The 19,112-nt window shown below is 42.4% G+C and overlaps 2 protein-coding genes across 5 annotated transcripts; both read left to right on the forward strand.

Moving 5' to 3' along the window:
• On the forward strand, positions 1-7,750 carry dpysl4 (dihydropyrimidinase like 4; the record flags this gene model as incomplete). The annotated part of the gene is made up of 15 exons (XM_084568273.1): positions 1-282; positions 2,425-2,513; positions 2,617-2,801; positions 2,878-3,042; positions 3,132-3,193; positions 3,285-3,365; positions 3,492-3,560; positions 4,003-4,123; positions 4,315-4,471; positions 4,701-4,842; positions 5,864-5,948; positions 6,122-6,207; positions 6,297-6,476; positions 6,620-6,785; positions 7,015-7,750. The coding sequence occupies 15 exons, from the start codon at positions 1-3 to the stop codon at positions 7,104-7,106; spliced, it is 1,962 nt and encodes a 653-aa protein (XP_084424399.1). The 3' UTR covers positions 7,107-7,750.
• A 2,111-nt stretch (positions 7,751-9,861) lies between these two features.
• LOC311504015 (rac GTPase-activating protein 1) lies at positions 9,862-19,112 on the forward strand. Of its 4 annotated transcripts, none has more exons than XR_014699615.1 (17): positions 9,862-9,916; positions 10,448-10,587; positions 10,673-10,875; positions 11,129-11,268; positions 11,449-11,521; positions 12,514-12,567; positions 12,782-12,877; positions 13,314-13,461; positions 14,418-14,554; positions 14,625-14,789; positions 15,579-15,674; positions 15,820-16,018; positions 16,136-16,241; positions 16,390-16,522; positions 16,641-16,721; positions 16,946-17,057; positions 17,400-19,112. XR_014699615.1 is itself a non-coding variant. In XM_084566958.1 (17 exons), exons 2-17 carry the CDS (start codon positions 10,497-10,499, stop codon positions 17,443-17,445), a joined length of 1,911 nt encoding a protein of 636 aa, XP_084423084.1. In that variant the 5' UTR covers positions 9,866-9,916; positions 10,448-10,496; the 3' UTR covers positions 17,446-18,059. The 4 variants fall into 4 exon arrangements, 2 of the variants coding, with proteins under 2 accessions (XP_084423085.1, XP_084423084.1); XM_084566958.1 differs by having other exon boundaries at positions 9,866-9,916; positions 16,610-16,721; positions 17,400-18,059; XR_014699616.1 differs by lacking the exon at positions 16,641-16,721.

A 19,112-nucleotide genomic window follows, 5' to 3' on the forward strand; every position in this document is an offset into this window, starting at 1 on the left:
ATGTCTGAGAGGAGGTTTTCTCAGGAGGATGACTGTTCGTCTCTTTTGTCACGGCTCGGCTCAGACTCTCCTCGTCCTCGGATGAAGTATGGAGGGATGTTCTGTAACGTAGAAGGAGCCTTCGAGAACAAGACCCTGAACTTTGAGTCGTTCAGTCCGCAGACACAGAGACGTCGAACCATTCAAACCCGAACCAACATCGACGATGAAGGAGAAGCAGCAAGAGGAGGAGGACAGACGGTGGTGTTTCCCTCCAACCAGGAAAAATACAACAGGAGAGAGGTTCTAATGATTTAACAGTTCCTTAATTTAAAAATAGTTTATATAGCTGGAAACAAAGAAGGTTCATTTTCTAACAGAGCTCACAAGGAGCAATATTTAATTATTTTGCTGAAACTAATTTAAATCAGTTTAAACTGTGTTTGTTTTGTCTGAGGTCAGACTGATTTATTCCTTCCGAACCCAAACCAGTCCTCCCAGTAACCACTGGTCATCTATGGTGAAGCATTGATAGACACATGAGGAGCTTTTCAACTGAAGGTTCTGGTTCTGAACAAACTAAAAACTTTTAGATCCTCCATCAGCTTCTGGACGTTCTGGTTCCTCTGAAGATTTTCCAGAGAGTTTGTGAGATGCTCTGGCTTCAAGCTGCTGATCTGTTCTGAGTCTGTAATGGGTTTGAGTCCCGGTAGTTTAGGTCTGAGTTCATTATCAGGTCTGCAGACAGGAGACAAAAATCAGAGAATCATCTGCAAAGAAACTGGCACTGTACACAGCTCCATCATGTTACTGAGAACTACAGCACTGACATCTTTAGGTCACACTGACCTCCATACATTTAATATTCTACAGTAATCTATTATGTTAATATTCTATAATAATCTATTATGTTCATATATAATTAGCAGATTTAATCATCTAAATATGGTCTCTGGCTATTTTTAACAGCATATATGGTGATTGATTCTGAGCTCAGTCATCAATTATAAATAATTAAAAAAAATGGTTTCACTGAGGTAAAAACTCAAACCATCTCCGGGGCTTTTATTTTGGTAAGTCCTACCGGAAGCTGAGTGAACGTGTTGTCGGCAGCTTGACTAAGGGGGTGACAGGAACAATAGCTGAGCGTGTGCGTGTGCATAGACGGATCAATCAGCCGATCACGGATCAATCGGGATGTCGTTTCAGCCCAAGAAGAGCTCCCCGAGACCCACGGTAGGTCCAGCCGAACCTAGACCTAAGAACCGGGAGGACCACGCCGGTGAGGCGGGATGCTGCGGCTCTTCCTCAGTAACTAAGGATGAGAGCAGGGTACCGGGCCAGAGGAGGGGTTCTGTAGCTGCTGTGATTGATAGGCTTATTGATTAATTGATGAATTTTACCTGAACGATGATGATGATGTGGATAGGATGCGCTACGTTCAGGACCGCTGAGACGTTTCAGTTTTACACAGAACACCTGAACACCTAAAAACAGCTGTTCTGTAAAAACGGCCGGTAAGTGTGAAGCTTCATAATAACAGTCAGTTGTTCACTCTGAAGGTCATCACGGTTTATTGTAGGCCTACCTGGAATTACAGGTACACTGAACCAGCTAGCATCTTACCAGCAGGTGAACCTGGACAAAAAGACAAATAGAATTTAATAAAGGACATCGATAACACTTTCATCAATTTCTCCAACACGCAGGGGCGTGTCTCGATTTATTTTTCTGTGTGTGTGTGTGTATGTGTGTGTGTGTGGGTGTGTGTGTGTGTGTGTGTGTGTGTGTGTGGGGGGGGGGGGGGGGGGGGGGAGTAGAAAAGGTCTTAAAAATCAAATATTCATTTCAGACACAATGCAAACAAAGAAGACAGCTTGAGATTGCTGTAACGGTTATTTTGTTATTTTCAACTTTTAGTTCCTGCACACCTCAAGTCAGTATGCTAAACTAATTGGGTACAACTTACTTACCAACTTAATTTCAGTGTTTGTAAATCATTAAACTCTACACATTACAAACGGCAGTTTATTTACCTTGTTTTCTCCTTTATAGTCCAACAGCTGGCCTTCTTGTATTTTTGTGTAATAGTCCAAAAGGGTTCAAGTTTTTAAACTCTAATCAAACAAACTGATTTACATCTCTGGAGAGGGTGGCCAACAGGGTGGCCAATTAGATTCCAGGGGTAGCCGGTGCCACCCCCAGCCCCCCCGGTGGCCCCATCCCTGTCAACATGGACGCATCACCTGGAGAAGATTCTTATTTTTATTCTTAATCTTATTCTTATTCTAAGAAGTGGTATTATTATTAGTAGTAGTATTGCGGTAACTCATGGCTGTAGGATGACAACTCTTTGTTGCTCCAATAGAAGGTTTTTAGTTTTTTAAATGTTCGGTCTGTTTATTAATGATTTATCCAGCATCCTCTCTGTCCACCTGCTTCCAGGGCGACCGTCTAATCATCAAAGGAGGAAAGATCGTCAATGATGACCAGTCGTTCTACGCTGATGTCTATGTTGAGGATGGGACCATCAAGTAAATATCTTGAATCATCTCACAGATTCATCTTTTATTAAACAGCTGACCTCCAGTTGAGCTGTTTTTAGTTTGACCAGACTTCCTGTCGTGTCCTAATCAGACAGATCGGTGAGAACCTGATTGTCCCGTCTGGCGTGAAGACGGTGGATGCATACGGTCAGCTGGTGATCCCCGGAGGAATTGATGCCAACACCAATCTCCACGCTCCGCAGAAGGGCCTGAATCCGTCTGATGACTTCTACCAGGGAACTAGAGCTGCCCTGTCTGGAGGAACTACAACCATCAGTCAGTACTAATCTCTAAACAATAATCCCGCAGGTTTCAGACACAGCCTTCACTAAAATACTGCTTGTGTTGGCAGTGGACCATGTGCTGGTGGAGCCAGGGACTAGTTTAATGTCAGCATTCGATCAGTGGAAAGAGACGGCAGAGCAGAGGGCGTGCTGTGACTTCTCGCTCCACCTGGACATTACTCGGTGGCACGAAGGGCTGTATGAGGAGCTGGAGACACTCGTCAAAGATAAAGGTCAGGTTCAACCAAACATCAATCAACAACCAGTTAATAACCACTGATCAACAATCAGACAGCTATTAACTACACTAACTGTGTTTCAGGTGTGAACTCCTTCCTCTTCTTCATGGCCTACAAAGATAAATACCAGAGCTCTGACTCACAGGTTGGCCTCATGTTGTTATTGTGTTGTTTGTTTGTTTGTTTGTTGTTGCACTTCTTGTAACTGAATCTGCTTCCTGTTCTCATGGGATCAGCTCTACGAGGCGTTTGGGGTCCTTCGGGATCTTGGAGCTGTTGCTCAGGTCCATGCTGAGAATGGTGACATCATTGATGAGGTGATACTCCCTGACCAATGAGATGAGAGTTCTGGATGTTTACAATAATTCATTCATTTAATGAAATCAGAGAAAAGCCTCAATGGAAGTTTACTGTGTTTTTGTTTTAACGGTTGTGTGTTTCAGGAGCAGAAGAAACTTCTGAGCGTCGGCCTCACTGGACCTGAAGGACATGTTTTATCTCACCCTGAAGAAGTAGGTACACCTGAGCCCAACCTGCATCACCTCTGCAGCACCAGCCTGGTTCTGGCACACGGTGATACTGCCTAAAAGCTGGTGAAGATCATCGTGGGTCTAAAAACAAAATGTCCTTGACCCTGAAATAATTCCTCTGATTGTTCACTTTTACGTGAAGACACTTAAAGAAGACTTCTTGATCAATATAGAAGAATAATAAACAGCAGCAGGATGATTAGTAAGAAAATAGTTTAATCTGTTGGCCATTTATTGCCAGTCTTACTGTCTTGATTTTGCTGCCTGTTACCTTTAGTTGGAGTCACCTGGCTAAAAGAAAAGCTAACAAAAGCTAACAAACTAACTGAGGCTAACTGAAGCTAGTAGACACTAACAGAAGCTCACATCTTAGAAAGTAGAATGATTCCCTGAATGTGTGATGTTTTATGATGCTGTGTCTAAGGTGGAGACGGAGGCAGTGTATCGGGCTATAACCATCGCCAAACAAGCCAACTGCCCGCTCTACATCACCAAGGTGATGAGCAAATCGGCTGGTGATGTCATTGCCAAAGCCAGGAAGAAAGGTGACATCATTGTCTTCTCCTTATTCTCATCTCCATCACCACCAACATTTCTCCCAAAGCTCCACTCTTAGTGCCAGTTTGGTTCAGCCTGTTTCTGTAAAAATGCTGAGCTCCGCCTCTCCACCCGTGTCACTCTCTAAGGATAAGGGTTAATAGATAATGGATGGGTGCTTGAACATCTTCTGTCTCAGGTATCGTGGTGTATGGGGAACCAATTACAGCCAGTCTGGCCACTGACGGGTCCCACTATTGGTCCAAAGATTGGGCTACAGCCGCAGCCTTCGTCATGAGTCCACCGATAAACCCTGACCCTTCAACTCCACAGTACCTGACATCTCTCTTAGCATGGTTAGTATCCACCTGTTAGCATGACTCCATCTGTTAGCATGGCTAGCATGAAATCACCTCCCCAGAAAGATCAGAAACTTTGGGAAAGAGAAAGGTATACAATTAGTGACATGGAATAATTAAGGCATCACGTAAATCTCACCTCCTTCAGCTCCTTCAGCTCATCTCCTACATCTGAACCAGGACCCAGGTGTAGGTGGAAAACCTGACAGGTTGTTGTGTTTTCCAGCGGAGACCTTCAGGTGACTTCCAGTGCTCAGGCCAGTTTTTCCACTGCCCAGAAAGCCATCGGTAAAGATGATTTCACTTTGATTCCAGAGGGCACCAACGGCATCGAGGAAAGGATGTCAGTGGTCTGGGACCGAGCTGTGGTATGATCTACATTTAGACTTTTCAGGGCTCGACTGTGACAGAATTGTGTGAATTATTATTTTCAGAGGTTTACATTGGCAGGCTTATGTATGTTGTATCTATAGCCCTTGTATTTAGGGTTGCTAACCGTCCCTTTAGAAACAAAAGTACTCGTCCCGTATTGAGCTGAAACAGGACGCACTTTGTCCCGTATTACCGTGAGAATCCAAAATAGTGAGTAAAATGTCAATGGAATGAATGAATAACAGGACGCTTTATATGAACATTTATGGTAAACTCATTCCCAGGCCGTCTCCTGCTCTGTGACCAATCGGCTGACAGCAGGAATCCCTCTCATTTCATTGGTCGAGGTACTGTTGCTTGAGAAGAAGATACCGAAAGACAACAAAGCAACAACTTCTCCTCACACTTTCTGTTGTCACTTTTCTTATTGCACTATTACAAGAGGAATGTTCTGCTTTCTATTGTTTTATATTAATTTATACAGTTTTAAGTTCAGCAGGACAGGTTTCTGTTTAAGAAAGAAATTTATTTTATTTTATTTTAAAAATAAATAGCTGAATAATAATTTGTTTTGCATGTGTTCATATCACTCAAAAATATGAATCTAATTCAATTCAGGTTGGAGTCAAATAGTTAAAATATAATTTCACACACACAAATAAGGGCTAAAAATTTTCACCACGCCAGCATGGGTGAAGGCAACCGGGTCGGGCGGACAATGAGGTGTCCCTTATTTATTTTTCAGGGAGTTGGCAACCCTACTTGTGTTGAATACTTTTACATATAAAAAAAAATAATAATTATATTATTACCGCAGAACCAGTATCGTTAATGCGGGCTTGTACGTGTGTATAGGGTGGTCCGATGCGACCTCCATAATGAAACGCACCAAAATTAGCATAGCACCTGCAGCAGAAAATCTCTGGTGCCGCCAGTGCAAAAGACATTGGACAAGACATTTCAGACTGTCTCTCCTGGAAGACATTCACATGTCCATTTTTGTCTTTGTCTCTGCAGGCCACAGGGAAGATGGATGAGAATGATTTTGTTGCAGTAACAAGCACCAATGCTGCAAAACTCTTCAACATTTACCCACGCAAAGGTATCATATCAATCAGTTACACTGAGGAGAAGATAGAGACAGTTTGGTAGAATCCTTTCTTCACTGTATGAAAGAGGACACGTGACATTCATGCAAACTCCTGCAGCAACGATGTTAGAGTTGATGAACCCACAGTGTTTTCATATTAGCATACTAATAATCTCTGTGTTCAGGACGGATTGCTGTTGGATCTGACGCCGATATCGTCATCTGGAACCCGAAGGAAACTCAAACTGTTTCTGCAAAGACTCACAACTTGGTAACAATAATCCTGTATCAGTCAACTCCTTCCATGTCCAAGCCCATTGTCATCCTCATAGCTGATCATCGTCACACTCCTGTGTGCAGACGGTGGAAGTTAACATCCTGGAGGGTTTGGAGTTTCGAGGTGTGGCATCGGTGGTCATCAGTGCTGGTCGAGTTGTTCTGGAAGATGGAAAACTCAATGTGACAGAAGGTTTAGGTCGCTTCGTCCCTAGAAAGGCTTTTCCAGACGCCGTCTATAAGAGGATCAAAGCCCGCAGCAAGGTAACTCAACCACTACACTTAACTGAAAACTGTGAAAAGAAACTTGTCCCAAAATGGACACAAATGTGTCACATAATTTTGGTAACTCCAAATGTCCGTGCACAAAGATACTAGTCAATCTAAACACATGTAAAACATTTCAGATGGCTGAGGCCCGTGGTGTCCCTCGTGGGAACTATGATGGTCCGGTTCACGATGTCATCAGTATGACAAAATCAGTCCCACCCACCCCAACAACCAGGCCCCCGCCCTGTCCAAAGACCCAGACTGGCCCCCGGAACCTTCACCAATCAGGATTTACCCTTGCAGGTAGGCAAGCACCTGTTCCAGCAGTATTCTGATCACTGATCTGATCAGTTAATAGTGATCAATGATCTGAACAATTAATAATGACTGACAGGAAGTGCATTCTGAGTTAACCCAACAGCCCCTCCTGAGCACAGCAGGTAGCAGGGTTAGCGTGGTTAGTAGAGCTAAAAACTCTTCTTCTTTTTCTCATTCTTCTTCTTTTTCTTGTTCTTGTTCTTGTTCTGTCCAGGAACTCAGATTGATGACCACATACCTCGTCGCTCTGCTCAGAGGATTGTGGCGCCTCCTGGTGGACGGTCCAACATTACATCTTTATCTTAAAGCAACAATATTTCAACATGTAACCTTAGTTTGTCTAACAAAATACTGAAGTGTCCCTTTTAGTACAAGATAAAGTAGAGTCTTACCACAACTTTACAACTAGTATTACGTCTTATAGTTGTAATACTTAAACACTAAACCCTGTACTACACCATAATGTGACCCTCAAGCTAACATAAACCCCTAATATGACTGTACAAAGCCTGTAACCTTAACACTTCAACAACTACTGAACCCCACAACAACCCCTGTAGCTAAGCTAAAAGTCCACAAGTACCAAACCCTAAAATAATGTTACTACAAATAGTACTTAACCCTACAAAGCAACAATTAGTTAAAATCCTTCCACAACTCTATATCTGACACCAACTTCTATCTACAACAATGGAACACTAGTGGGTACTACAACCATGCAACAGCCAAACAGAAACCTAATGTGATAACAAGTATTAGACACAATGCAACAGGGTTGTTGAAACTTAGGAACCAATTGAAGAACTCCAAGATCTTCTCATCCGTCCTGAAACTCATCCCTTTTCTTAGCTATGATAGAAACAGTTAGACATACCAGGAACAGAGAACTTACTTCCTGTTTGCCATAGTGTTCTCTGATTGCTGTTGGAACACAGGCATGTTCATCAGAACATACCTAGATAACCACCAGACACCAGGCGTTCTTTGACCTGCTCTGGTTGGTGGCTTCCAGATGTTTCCAGGTGTTTCTTATTGACAGCTGAGCACATAATTGTAAATTGAATCCATAGTGTCCAGAATCTGATCTGTTGTGTTCAACCACTAAAATAAATCCACTCTGTTCTGACGTGCTTAGGTCTTGGTCTGATCAAGCTGAACATGATCTGATAGCCATTAATGAAGTGGATGATCAGCCTTTGAAGTGATAACATTGATAACAGACTGACACCATTAGCCTTCCTGTCTCTGTGGAAGGTGTTAATAAATCCAGTGGTAGCCTGCAAGTAGCAAAATCTTCAACCTTTTCAAACCCTTCAATCCCTCCAACCCATTCAACCCCTACATTCCCTTCAACCCCTTAAACACCTACCGTCCTTTCAACCTCTTAAACAACTTCATCTCCTGTAATCCCTTCAATCCTTTAGACCTCTTAAACACCTACCGTCCTTTCAACCTCTTAAACACCTTCATCTCCTGTAATCCCTTCAATCCTTTTAACCCCTTTATCCCATTTAACCACTTTAACCCCTTCAGTCCTCCAATCCTTTGAGCCCTAACAGGTCAACAATCTGAAATATCTAACACAAACAACAGTTTGCTCTGATCATGGATGTATTTTAATGACTTTAATGAATTTGGAACTTCCCTCCATTCACCTCGACTGCACATGCTCATTAGGGTTACCATGGATCTGTCATGATTAGCAATTAATGTAAACTCACAAAATAAAAGAAATAAGAAAGAGGAAGCCATCTGTCAGCATGTGATCAGTTACTGTTAAAGCTTTAAAGATTGTTTTAAAGTGAGTAGAAGTTTTCCAACTAACCTCATCCTGAGTCCACATCAGTGTTGTTTTATACTGCTTGACACCAGAAGGCCCTGAACAACAAACCTCCACTGGTTGGTACATCCATGACCTGATGCTGCTGTCAAAGGGTTAACATCTACCATGACCTCTGACCCGACTGCTTCCTGTGACCTGTGATGATTTTTAACAGTGTGTTTGATTTGTAATAAATTTGTGATCATTTTGTATTTTTACAGTTTTTGTATCCTAGCAATGTTAGCATCAATGATCGTAGTGGATGCAGACCACAGCGGCCATGTTGGTACCGAGCTGTTTCTATGGTGATCAGAGTCACATGTTGAGACAGATTTTACTGAAGTGACGCAGCAGCAGCAGCTGGTTGAAGGTGGTGTTTAACATGATGGTTGTGTTCCTGCAAGATGAATTGTTTCTGTCCCAGTTGTTGTGTCTCTGTACACAGTGATGCAGACATGACAACATGTACATGAGTGTTACTATAGCGACAGCGCATCTGTTATTGTTTTTTCTGTGGTGAATGTAAAACTGTTTCCAGTTGTGATGAGAGCTGCATGAATAAAGAGAAGACAAAACAAAGAGTGTCAGTACATCATCTGTCCTCAAAGTCTTAAAAAAAAAGACAGGATCCTCTGAGTTTCCTTTGACCAGCTACTACCACTAACCACACAGATTATGATTTGGTGATATGACATGGTTTAATATTTCCATCATCTTAGTTCAGATGAGGTTTTTTAGACCAGAGTTTCCTGTTCTGTTTCAGTTTGTAGATGCAGAACAGGGGCAGTGGACACTGGAAACAAAATGGTTCTGAATAAACAGAGAACCAGAAAGAATATTGTAGAACAATCAGGAGAGAAAATCATGGTAACAGATGGATAAACTTCTCTTTCCTAAAGAGGAAAGAGAAGACAGGAGACAGAAAGTAAAACTAGAGGGTGTCAGGAAGCAGAAGCATTTCTCCTGGTTGATTCATTATTTTATCTATAGTTTACTTATATGTTTAAATCCACTCAGACTTTCTGTGTCCCTGGACTTTCAATAAAAAATCAAAAATCCCGTTACCTGAGCTCAGCTGTTAAAGGGAGCAGGAAGCAGGTGAGGTCACGTGGTCGCACGTGGATAAACAGCTGATGTTTGACCGGAAGGTGGCGGTCAAGGACCAATATGCTGGAGACCAGCTGTCAACACCACGAAGAAGACTTTGAACCAAACTGTTGGTAGGTTCTGTTCGGGCCACGGTGGAACACAGATTATCCAGGGCTTCGGTTAACGGGGCGCGAGTTGTTCTCAGGTGAGTTCAGGCAAAAACAGTCGTCAAAATGTTTGAACGATTTAAAGTTCTATTGGAAATTGAGCTCAACAACAAAATAACCTGAAACATAATCAGAACGATTCTAGTTTGTTTTCCTCTTCTTCTCATTCACGGCACTAATTAATAGGAAACACCTGGACATGCATTTAACAGGAAACACCTATATATATATACATATATATATATATATAACAGGAAACACTTATATATATATATATATATATATATATATATCTTTATTTAATAGGAAACACTTATATATATATATCTTTAATTAATAGGAAACACCTGGATATATATGTATTTTACAGAAAACATCTGGAATACAGATCTATGTTTAAGTAAATAGTAGAATTCTACATTTCATTAATGACATTAAATCACACAGTGACTGTGTGGATCCCAATTGATATCTGGTTGAACATGAAACGCTCTGTGTAATGGTCATAGTGTCCATCACTGGGTTTCACTGTGAAGGAGTTTAACTCATTTCTACCGTTTAATGAAAAGACTCGGAGGACTTGTCAGTGACGGGAAGTGGGTGTCGGTCTGGGCGGTCATGGGGGAGTCTCGGCTCATCGTGGAGGAGTTGCTGGCTCTGTGTCTCCAGAGGATCAACATTGAGGAAAACAGTGTGAATACTGAGCTGGGTGAGACGGACCAGCTCTGATTAAACACTATATGACTGTTCTGTCTCCTCCTCCACTAATCCACTCTTTCTCTGCTTTCTCTCAGAGTTTGTAGAGGTGTTGAAAAACTTTGAGACGGTCAGAAAAAGATGGCTGCATGCCGAGCTGGAGCTGAAGAAGTACAAAGAGATGCTGGTGAAGTCTGATGTGGCCAAAGCTGCTCTGGAGGTTAAACTGAAACACGCCAGAAACCAGCTGGATGTGGAGATGAAGAAACGCTACAAGATGGAAGCAGACTACCAGTACCTGGTGAGGCCCAGAATCAAAAATGGAAGGTGGTTTTCAAAGGGAAAGAAAGCAGAGAATGATGATGATGAGCAAGTGTCTTAAAGAACTTTAAGACACTGATTCATCTTTGTTGAATGAAATGTTCAAACAGCAGGAAATCAATTCCAGCTCTGCAGGTGTGAGTTTCAGGGTTAGATCTGAAGTCTAGCAGTGGTTGGGTTTTTTCTGGTGCGTCCTGCAGAGGGTTCTGACGGCCTTGTGTCTGTGTTCACAGCAGAGACAGATGCAGCTGATGTGTGACATCCTGGTCCACGACAGTAAATCCAGCGCCTGTCTGAACGATGAGCAGAAATCTCTCCTGGCCACGTTTGAACACAAAGGAGCAAATGTAACTCTGCACAGGAGCAGCAAGCGGTGAGGCTCCACCCAATCACAGCACTCCAAAGTTTTAGGGTGAGACTCCAGCCAATCACAATGCTGCAAAGGTTGAGGGTGAGACTCCAGTCATTTTCCAGGAGGAGAGTGTGAATGAATGAATGTGATACGTTAACAAGGTTTTGATGGCTGACACTGTTTAAAACCTTATTCTCTCAGATTATCGGTGATTGATGAGTCGTCCTTCCTGTCTCATTCTGACATCAGCTACGACCGGACAGATGATGACGTGGTATGAACATGATGCACTTCATACTCTAGACTTTAGATTAATATCCCAGAAGATTCATTGACTTGATGCTAAACTCTGATTAAAAACTCATTATTTTTGAGCAGTGTGTAGCGTTGTAGATTCTTGATGGTCATTGAGCTCATACTCGATTTGTAGAAATATGAGATGTGCTTGTTTGATGTACAAGGTGTTGCATGGACTTGCCCCACCTCCCATGTCTGACTTTCTTAAAAAAAAGGGCTCACAGCAGTCTCAGGACCAGGGCCTCCTCTAGAGGGGACTGGGACGTCCCACACAGAAAAACAGCCTTTGGACAAAATGATCTTTCTGTAAAGACCAGTCAGATCTGGAACAGTCTTCCTCTCTCCATAAGTGTCATTACAAACCTTCGAAAGTCACCTCAAGCAGTGGCTGAAAGCAAACCAGTCTTGTGACCACTGACTTTTATCTTCTTAGTAATGTCCTGTCTGGTGATGTGCTCTTATTGGGATCTATTGTCCTGTCCTATGTCTTATCATGTTTTTTGTGTTACCTGCCTAGGGACTGTAGATGCAAATTAGCATTGTTGCTATAATCCGGCATATTTATAATATATATATTTATCTATTGCTGTCTGAATAGATGTTCATTAATGTGCACTGTCCCTATCAAATAAATAAATAAAATAAAATAATTTTAAAACAGATTAGATTAAGTCTTGGCAATACTCAGTGATCCACCAGGAACAGCCTCAGTAAAAGAATCTAAACGTCTAAATCAGGAAATAAATTCTGCCTCATTGAAGAGGTACAGAATAAATAAACAGATGGTTTCATTGCAGCTTTGTTTCAGTTCAAACCGTTCATACGTCTGGAAGTTCTTTGATGGATCAATAGATTGTTCTACCGTGTATAAAATGACATGTGATACAACAAACTAACCTGTTCCTCCCACAGACTCTTTGTTAACTGAGGAAACTTACTGACTAATGATTTATGTTTTCATGGTTTCAGGACTTGGACACAACTGTGATTAAACCACTGAGATCTCGAGTCAGAGAGAAGAGGGTAAGTGGTGAAACTATGTTTATGACAATCTGCAGTGTTGCTAGGACAAACTGTTCAAGGTTTATGTTGAGAGTTGATGACTGATGACGGCAACAATAGAGATTTTGATACATTTCATATAACTGAGAGGTGACCACAAGTTCTGTTGCCCTGTTGCTTTGTTTCTCTGGTGCTCCATTGCTCTGGGTTCCGTTGCTTTGTTGCTCCTCTGCAGCGGTCATCGTTGGGGCCAGTCATCGGCCTTTCAGTTGCGAAGCGAGGCCGAGGAGGAAACTCGTCTTCAGAGCTGGACAGAAAAACTATAGAGAAGGTGAAGAGAACAACAATGACTAACATCACACACTTTGTATGATTTCCATTTACACATCTGTTCTAAGAAATGTTCTGTGAGGTTGGAAACACACACTTGACTCTAAGGAACAATCGGTCCAGAGGAACTCTGCTTCAGCTTGTCTGGGAATCTGAACAGACTGCTAACCTTACTAATGCTGTGTATGTTACTTGCTGTAGTGATAACACAATAATGAAATGAAGCCTGGTTCATCTGTGTGAAGCTACTTTCAGTGATCACGTTGCTCATCGTCTGACATAATGAATAATGACAAACTGGACATGAACCGTTAATACATACATACAGTCAGGAAACCAACCACCAGCTCTGCTGTGATTTCGACCAGATGAAGCTTAAACATCCAGCAGATGGAAATCTGTGTAAACTGAAGACTCTGAAGTTGTGTTTGTCTCAGGAAGTGGAGACGATAGTGAAGGCGTCGGTGGTGACTCCTGAGACTGGAGGTCAGATCCGCATGGTGGTGGGAATTACACAAGACACCCCCGAAAACGCGACGCGAACCGTCACCCAGGAGTGTGCTGTTTCAGTCGGGGGAGGAGGAGGTGAGGAAATCAAACCGCTCTGTTGAGTTATATTTATACAATTCAAATCAGAATACCTAAACCATACACATACAAACAGAGGTGACAGTACACTAGAGAAAAACCTCTTCAGTCCTTTTAACGGGGTCAGTTGTCAGGAAAGTGAAATCATCAGTCAAAAACTTTTATTCTCTTTCATCTGGACCTTAATAAACCTTAAAAGAGTTTTGGTCATCACAGTTTTTACTGTTTTAGAGGTTTATTGGGAACTCTGCTCAACTCTAAATAGAATCTGTCTTGGTTTATGTAACTCATGAATCAGCATCGCTGTTAACGTCTGATCGTTACTACAGTACAAACTCAAGAGCAAGAGGCAGCTGGCCGATAACACAATAACAAGAAGGGTTTCTCTGTTTTTGATGAGAGACTAAGAGTAAGACTTTCGAATGAGTTAAAGCTTTGTTTAGGAGAGATTGCTGCCTCTCCTCCTCCTCAGCCGGTGATGATTACTATGATTCTTTTAAACTGACTTATTTATAGGCTGCAGCCATGGTTCAGTCAATAGTTTATCAGAAGTTTCCCCATTAAATGACACTGATTACCTGATCCATATGTTTAAATTATGTTTTAAATATTCTCTTATTTCAGTCCCTCTGTCATGTTTGATGGCTGACCTTTGACTTGGAACGTCATGTGGCCTTAGGCAGATGGTTCCTCCATATGAGCTGGGTTCTGTTCAATGTTTCTTCCTGTTAAAAGGGAGTTTTTCCTGCCACCGTCGCCTTCAGGCTGCTCTGGGGGTTTCAGGCCGGGTTTTTGTAAAGCGTCTTGAGACGATTTGTGTTGTTATTGACGCTATATAAATAAAATTGAATTAAATTGAATTTCCTGATTGTGGCTGCTGCTCTCTAACACTAACCCAAAATCTGGAGAGGAAAGAAAACTAACGTTATGAGATGTTGTCCTCTGTTCCTCAGACCAAACCTCAGTGTGGTTCCCCTGCAATGACACTGTGGTGGAGCCTGAACCTGAACTTGAACCGGTCGTGGAGAAGAGACCAGTTTACACCGGCAGAGTTCAGAAAATCCTCAAACACATGTTTCTGTCTAAAACGGTACCACCACCTAGATACTGACGTTGAAACCACAGTCAGACTGACAGAGTAACACACTGCCTCCCTCCAGGTGATTCGACCAGAGACATGCCTACCATGTGGGAAGAGGATTCGCTTTGGGAAGATGGCGGTGAAGTGCAGGAACTGTCGCGTGGTCGCTCATCCAGAGTGTAAACTGAAATTCAGCGACAGATGCTCGCCCTCCAACGCCATGCCAGGATGTACAGCTCAGACGGTATTTCAGTTTAGCTTCTTTCTCATTGAGACAAAGTCTTCTTCAGTCTGAATATCCTGAGGGTATCAGTGGTTGGTGTCCATCAGAATAAATCTCCAAAAAACGTTGCTGCAGAACCTGATGAAGTTTTTGGATCCACTGATGGTTGTTGTTGTAGTTGATGCGTGCATGATTCTGCTGCTTTTAGCTTTTACTGCTGCTACTGATTATCAATCATTATTATTTATCTAGTGATTACGTTCTCAGTTATTTAGTCTTGAACACGTAAAAATAAAGGGTTCAGATCTGACGTTAAAACTAAATGAACAGCTCAGGTCAGAACCTGGAAACTCAATCAGTCAGTGTTAATGAGGCTTCAGTGTGACGGGAGATGAAACACTAAGGTTGACCACTTCTCCTTTCACTGTAAAACAACAGTTGTGCTGAGTTTCAGAAAGTCTCATTGATGTCCATTAGCCAGAGCGGGAAAATCTTCAGCTTATGCTGGAACACGATGGGATAAGATAGAGACATAGACTTCTGTATTCATCGATACCCAGTCATTCTTTTCAGTCCAACTTTATTTATACAACACCAGAAATCATCCAGATTGTCTCAAGATATTCTACAGAAGCCAGGGTTGTTCACCAAATGGTGGTAAAACAAATCCTTTAGTGGTAGAGACCTTGAACAGAAGCAGCTAATATGGAGGAAAGTTCTGGTCGAGACGAAAAGAGAGAAGGAGGAGCAGCGTGGGAGTCATGTCAGTACAACTCATGCTTTTTTGAATGAAGCTCTGCTACTGTTCAGGACTCATTGGAGGGTTTTGCACCAGTGAGTCATCCCAGAGTGCCTCTGCTGATTGTGGACTGTGTGGCAGAGATTGAGAGGAGGGGGCTGCAGGAGGTGAGCTGAGGTCTCAGTCAAGTAAAAGTCAAAACATTTCAATCAGCGGTAACTGGTTTGTTTGGTTGTTGTTCAGACGAATGAATTAGTCAAGTTGAGCTTCTGTCAATAATAAGTTGTCTTACTTGTTTGTCTCCGTCTGCAGAGAGGTCTCTACAGAGTTCCTGGAGGTGAGCGTCTGGTGAAGGAGCTCAGGGATCGATTCCTTCAGGGGAAACCTGCTCTGATGCTCAGTAAAGTCCAAGACATCCACGTGGTCTGTGGACTCCTGAAAGACTTCCTGAGGAAACTGAAGGAGCCTCTGATCACCTTCAGGCTACACAGGACCTTCATGGAGGCTTCAGGTATGGATACTGGACACAGCCACATCCCAGCATGTTCTGATCCGTCATGAAAAATAAACTCATCAAAAAGAGGTCTAGGATCAGCCTCAGCTCTTAATGCTACCGTCTGTGTTTCAGAGCTGGCTGACAAGGACAACAGCTCAGCCATCATATATCAGGCCATAGCAGAGCTGCCAAAGGCCAACAGAGACACTCTGGCCTTCCTCATGCTTCACTTACACAAGTAAGAGCAAGCTGACCACAGATGAGCTGACAATGAACTGGCTCTTCATTTAGCAGCTGTCACAGAGACCAAGCAGGGTTTCTGTGGTGGTCTTGGTTCTTTGTGATGGTCTTGTGGTTTATGTCCATGGTTTTCCCTCATTGTCCAGGGTGATGGGGAGTCCCCAATGCCAGATGGACCAGAATAATTTGGCCCGGGTCTTTGGACCGACCATCGTGGGTCATGGGATGTCTGAGCCATCTCCAACAACCATCATGAAAGACACAAACACTCAGCCAAAGGTCAGCATCTTCTGAAATGTTCACCAGTGTGAGGACAGTTTCTCACATCAGCGTCATTTAGTGTCAGTGTTCATATTGGTTGATCAGGTAGTCTGCCGCCTGTTGTCTCTACCTGAAGACTATTGGAGACGAGTCCTGTCCATCCAGACGGATCAGACCTCGTCCTCCACTGCAAAGATCAACCAGGATGATGGATATGGTTTGTAGTCCAGCAGCTCTAATGGCTGTTTTTTTCTTTAATGTTGAGCTTAAAAATAATTTCTGCTGCTCTGGATATTTTTCCAGAATCCTCAAACTTGTTGAGACATCAGAGAAACTAAGTAGTTCCAGAGATATTTCACATCTCTGTCAAAAGAACTGGCCTTATTGTGAGAACACAACGAGCATTACATTTCATTTCTAAAGTGTTTTATTTTCCTTCAGGTCGGTTGTTTAAGCCACTGACGTCTCCAGAGTTGAACAGCTACTACAAAACTCCCAGTGGAGGATCTCTGAGAGGAAGAATCAGGAACCTGGGAAATGCTTTCAGCACCACGTAAGACCTCAACACGTCCTCTAACTCTGACAGTAGACCGTTACTATGACAACAAAGATAAATCGACCTCTAATGAGGCTGCAAGTTACATTTCTAAAATACACTATTATATGACATCCTTCGCTGCAGTTTCTTTAAGTCGACCTCCCAAAACCTGTAAGCTGAGTTACTCATAAGAACCTAATAATAGGACAAAAAGACCAGAACAACAAACAAATGAATGAATGAGAGGGAGACTTTTAAATGACTTTGTTTAGGTTCAGGATTCATTTCTACATCTGAGTGAAGGTCGCTGTCATTCCTCTTGATCGTCTCCTGTGTTGGATTGTTTTCTGTCCTCAGAGGTCGACCAGAGCCAGGAAGGAGGTTCTTCACATCTCCCAGCTGACCAGTCTTAGACAGTCTGTCTCATATTATCCCTGCAAACAGGAAACCAGAGGCATTGAATCTCAAACTGTGTGAAATAAAAGAGACAAATACTGAGTCATTCTTTATGAGAGAAACACTGAACTTGGAATGTCTGCATTTGTTTGATCAGAACAGAAATGTAAAACGTTCAGACGTGTTTTTGTGACTGATGACAGCACTAAATCAAAATGTCCTCACTAATTCATGGCTGAGGTTACAGCTCTGAACATGACCAGTGTTTTTATGTCACTGTTAGTAAAGATGAAGTGTGAACTTTACCTTGTGAAGTCGATTGTTGTTTGTAGACCACCTGCTGTTATGTTTCAGGCTAGCCTAAAGCCTCTGTCAGACTCTGTCAGTTATTCTTAGTTTGATTTCACTGAAGCACTTTAACTGTGGAAATAAAAACAACTGTTTTATATGAGGAAGAAAGAAAATTTGAAATAAAAGTAAATCATCATCATGTAGATGCAGATTGTCTTTGTACTTATTTATTTATTTCCTTCCTCTAAACAGGACCAAGACTCCTGCAATTTCCTTATTCTGTCATTACTGTTATACAGTGGCTTGCAAAAGTATTCATACCCCTTGAACTTTTCCACATTTTGTGACATTATGACCACAAACATGATAACATGATTTTAATTTTTTTTTTTACAAATAAAAAACTGAAAAGTGCGGTGTGCAAAAGTATTCAACCCCCTTTTCTCTGAGTGCAACCAATTGCCTTCAGAAGTCACCTGATGATTGCTGAATGATCGAATGTTGACCTAATGACTAAATAGAGTCCACCTGTGTGTAATCTAATCTCAGTACAAACACAGCTGTTTTGTGACGGCCTCAGAGGTTTGTTAAAAGAATACTGGGGAACAAACAGCATCATGAAGTCCAAGGAACACACCAGACAGGTCAGGGATAAAGTTGCAGAGAAGTTTAAAGCAGGGTTAGGCTATAAAAAGGTTTCCCAAGCTTTGAACATCTCATGGAGCTCTGTTCAATCCATCATCCGGAAATGGAAAGAGTATGGCACAACTGCAAACCTACCAAGACACAGCTGTCCACCTAAACTTACAGGCTGAACAAGGAGAGCATTGATCAGAGATGCAGCCAAGAGGCCCATGGTGACTCTGGACGAACTGCAGAGGTCCACAGCTCAGGTGAGGGAATCTGTCCACAGGACAACTATTAGTCGTGCACTGCACAAATCTAACCCTAACCCAAACATCTGGAAGAAGGTACTCTGGTCAGATGAGCCCAAAATTGAACTTTTTGGCCTAAATGCAAAACGTTATGTGTGCCGGAAAACTAACACTGCACATTACTCTGAACACACCATCCCCCCTGTCAAACATGGTGGTGGCAGCATTATGCTCTGGGGGTGCTTCTCTTCGGCAGGGACAGGGAAGATTGTCACAGTTGATGCGAAGATGGATGGAGCCAAATACAGAGCAATCTTGGAAGAAAACCTGTTGGAGTCTGCAAAAGACTTGAGAGTGGGGCAGAGGTTCACCTTTCAGGAGGACGACGACGTTCGCGAACGCTCTCCATCTAATCTGACTGAGCTGACTGTCTGAGGTGTTTTGCAAAGAAGAATGGGCAAAATTTGCAGTCTCTAGATGTGCAAGGCTGGTAGAAAGTAGAAACATA

This window comes from Chelon labrosus (genome assembly GCF_963514085.1).
Source record: "Chelon labrosus genome assembly, chromosome: 19".
NCBI classification, from domain to species: Eukaryota; Metazoa; Chordata; class Actinopteri; order Mugiliformes; family Mugilidae; genus Chelon; species Chelon labrosus.

Coding starts and splice junctions, on each gene's coding strand:
- LOC311504015 (XM_084566958.1), top strand. CDS start 10,497: ATGGGGGAGTCTCGGCTCATCGTGGAGGAGTTGCTGGCTCTGTGTCTC. Junction 11,269..11,448: donor CTGCACAGGAGCAGCAAGCG/GTGAGGCTCCAC, acceptor TTATTCTCTCAG/ATTATCGGTGATTGATGAGT. Junction 11,522..12,513: donor ACCGGACAGATGATGACGTG/GTATGAACATGA, acceptor TCATGGTTTCAG/GACTTGGACACAACTGTGAT.